This window comes from Condylura cristata, unplaced genomic scaffold (assembly GCF_000260355.1).
Source record: "Condylura cristata isolate star-nosed mole 26May11 unplaced genomic scaffold, ConCri1.0 scaffold00066, whole genome shotgun sequence".
Lineage (NCBI taxonomy): Eukaryota > Metazoa > Chordata > Mammalia > Eulipotyphla > Talpidae > Condylura > Condylura cristata.
In genome coordinates this window covers 631066-632276 of record NW_004567167.1, presented here as the reverse complement: position 1 = coordinate 632276, position 1211 = coordinate 631066, and the positions used below count along the sequence as shown (strand labels likewise).

Genomic DNA, 1211 nt, shown 5'->3' with positions numbered 1-1211 from the left:
CCGCGGCTGACGCCCCTCGCCCCAGGGGAGCCGGGGCTGCTGCTGACCCAGGTGCTCGGCCGCACCCCCTTCGTGGGCTACCACGGGCCCCGCGAGCTGTCGGAGCGCAAGCTGGTGCGGGGCGTTCGGCGTGCGGGCGACGTGTACCTCAACACGGGGGACGTGCTGGCCATGGACCGCGAGGGCTTCCTGTACTTCCGCGACCGGCTCGGCGACACCTTCCGGTGGGCGGGGCTCGAGGGGCGGGGCCTGCGCGGAGTGGGCGGGGCGCTGCTTAAGGTGAGGCGGGGCCGGGAGGGGCGGGACCCGCACTGCAGGAGCGCCCCTTGCACCCGTAGGTGGAAGGGTGAGAATGTGTCCACGCGGGAGGTGGAGGGCGTGCTGCTGCTGCTGGACTTCCTGCAGGAGGTGAACGTGTACGGCGTGCCCGTGCCAGGTGTGCCTCCCGTGCCCGCGGCCTGCTAGGTGCAGGTGGCACCGAGCGAAGCCGGGAGCCGCAGGTGTGGGCGGCAGGCCCGGCTGCCCGGTGACTGGGGCGCTTCCCAGGGTGTGAGGGCAAGGTGGGCATGGCTGCCGTGCGGCTGGCCCCCGGCCGCCCCTTCGACGGACACAAGCTGTATCAGCACGTGCGCACCTGGCTACCTGCCTACGCAGCCCCGCACTTCATCCGTGTCCAGGTGAGCGGAGGGGCGCGCGGGGGGCGCGGGGGCGGGGCGGGGCAGTCACAGCCGGCTGCCGCCTGGCCCTGCAGGACACCCTGGAGATAACCACCACCTTCAAACTGCTGAAATCGCGGCTGGTGCGCGAGGGCTTCGACGTGGGCGCCATCGCCGACGCCCTGTACCTGCTGGACCACCAGGCCCAGGCCTTCCGGCCCCTGACAGAGGACACCTACCGGGCGGTGTGCGAGGGGACCTGGAGACTCTGATGGAGCAGCCCGGCGACCCGCCCCTCGCCCAGCCTGGCCTGTCCGTGGCTGCACGGAGGAGGGGAGGGGCGGTGTGGGGAGGCCCCCCGCGGGTGACAGAATAAAGCTGCTTGCGCTTGAACCTTCGTGCGTGGCCACCTGGGGCCTCCAAAGGCCTCGGGCGCCGCCCCTGCACCGGCCAAGCCAGGCGCCCGCGTCCTTGCTCCCTTAGGGCCGAGGGCGTGCAGAAGTCACTGGGGGGCCCCTGTGGCCGGGGGGCGAGGCCAGCAGAGGGTGCGGCTGG

General features: G+C 73.0%; 1 protein-coding gene across 1 annotated transcript in view; it reads left to right on the top strand.

The window, feature by feature from the left end:
* Positions 1–1035, top strand: part of SLC27A5 (solute carrier family 27 (fatty acid transporter), member 5) — a gene marked incomplete at its 5' end in the record, with an annotated part of 5461 nt that extends 4426 nt beyond the window's left edge. Inside the window, 4 exons of the mRNA XM_004695484.2 lie at positions 6–224; positions 339–436; positions 547–677; positions 752–1035. Coding sequence (XP_004695541.1) covers positions 6–224; positions 339–436; positions 547–677; positions 752–928 — 625 coding nt within the window. The remainder of the gene's footprint in view (positions 1–5; positions 225–338; positions 437–546; positions 678–751) is intronic.
* Between the last annotated feature and the right edge of the window lie 176 nt (positions 1036–1211).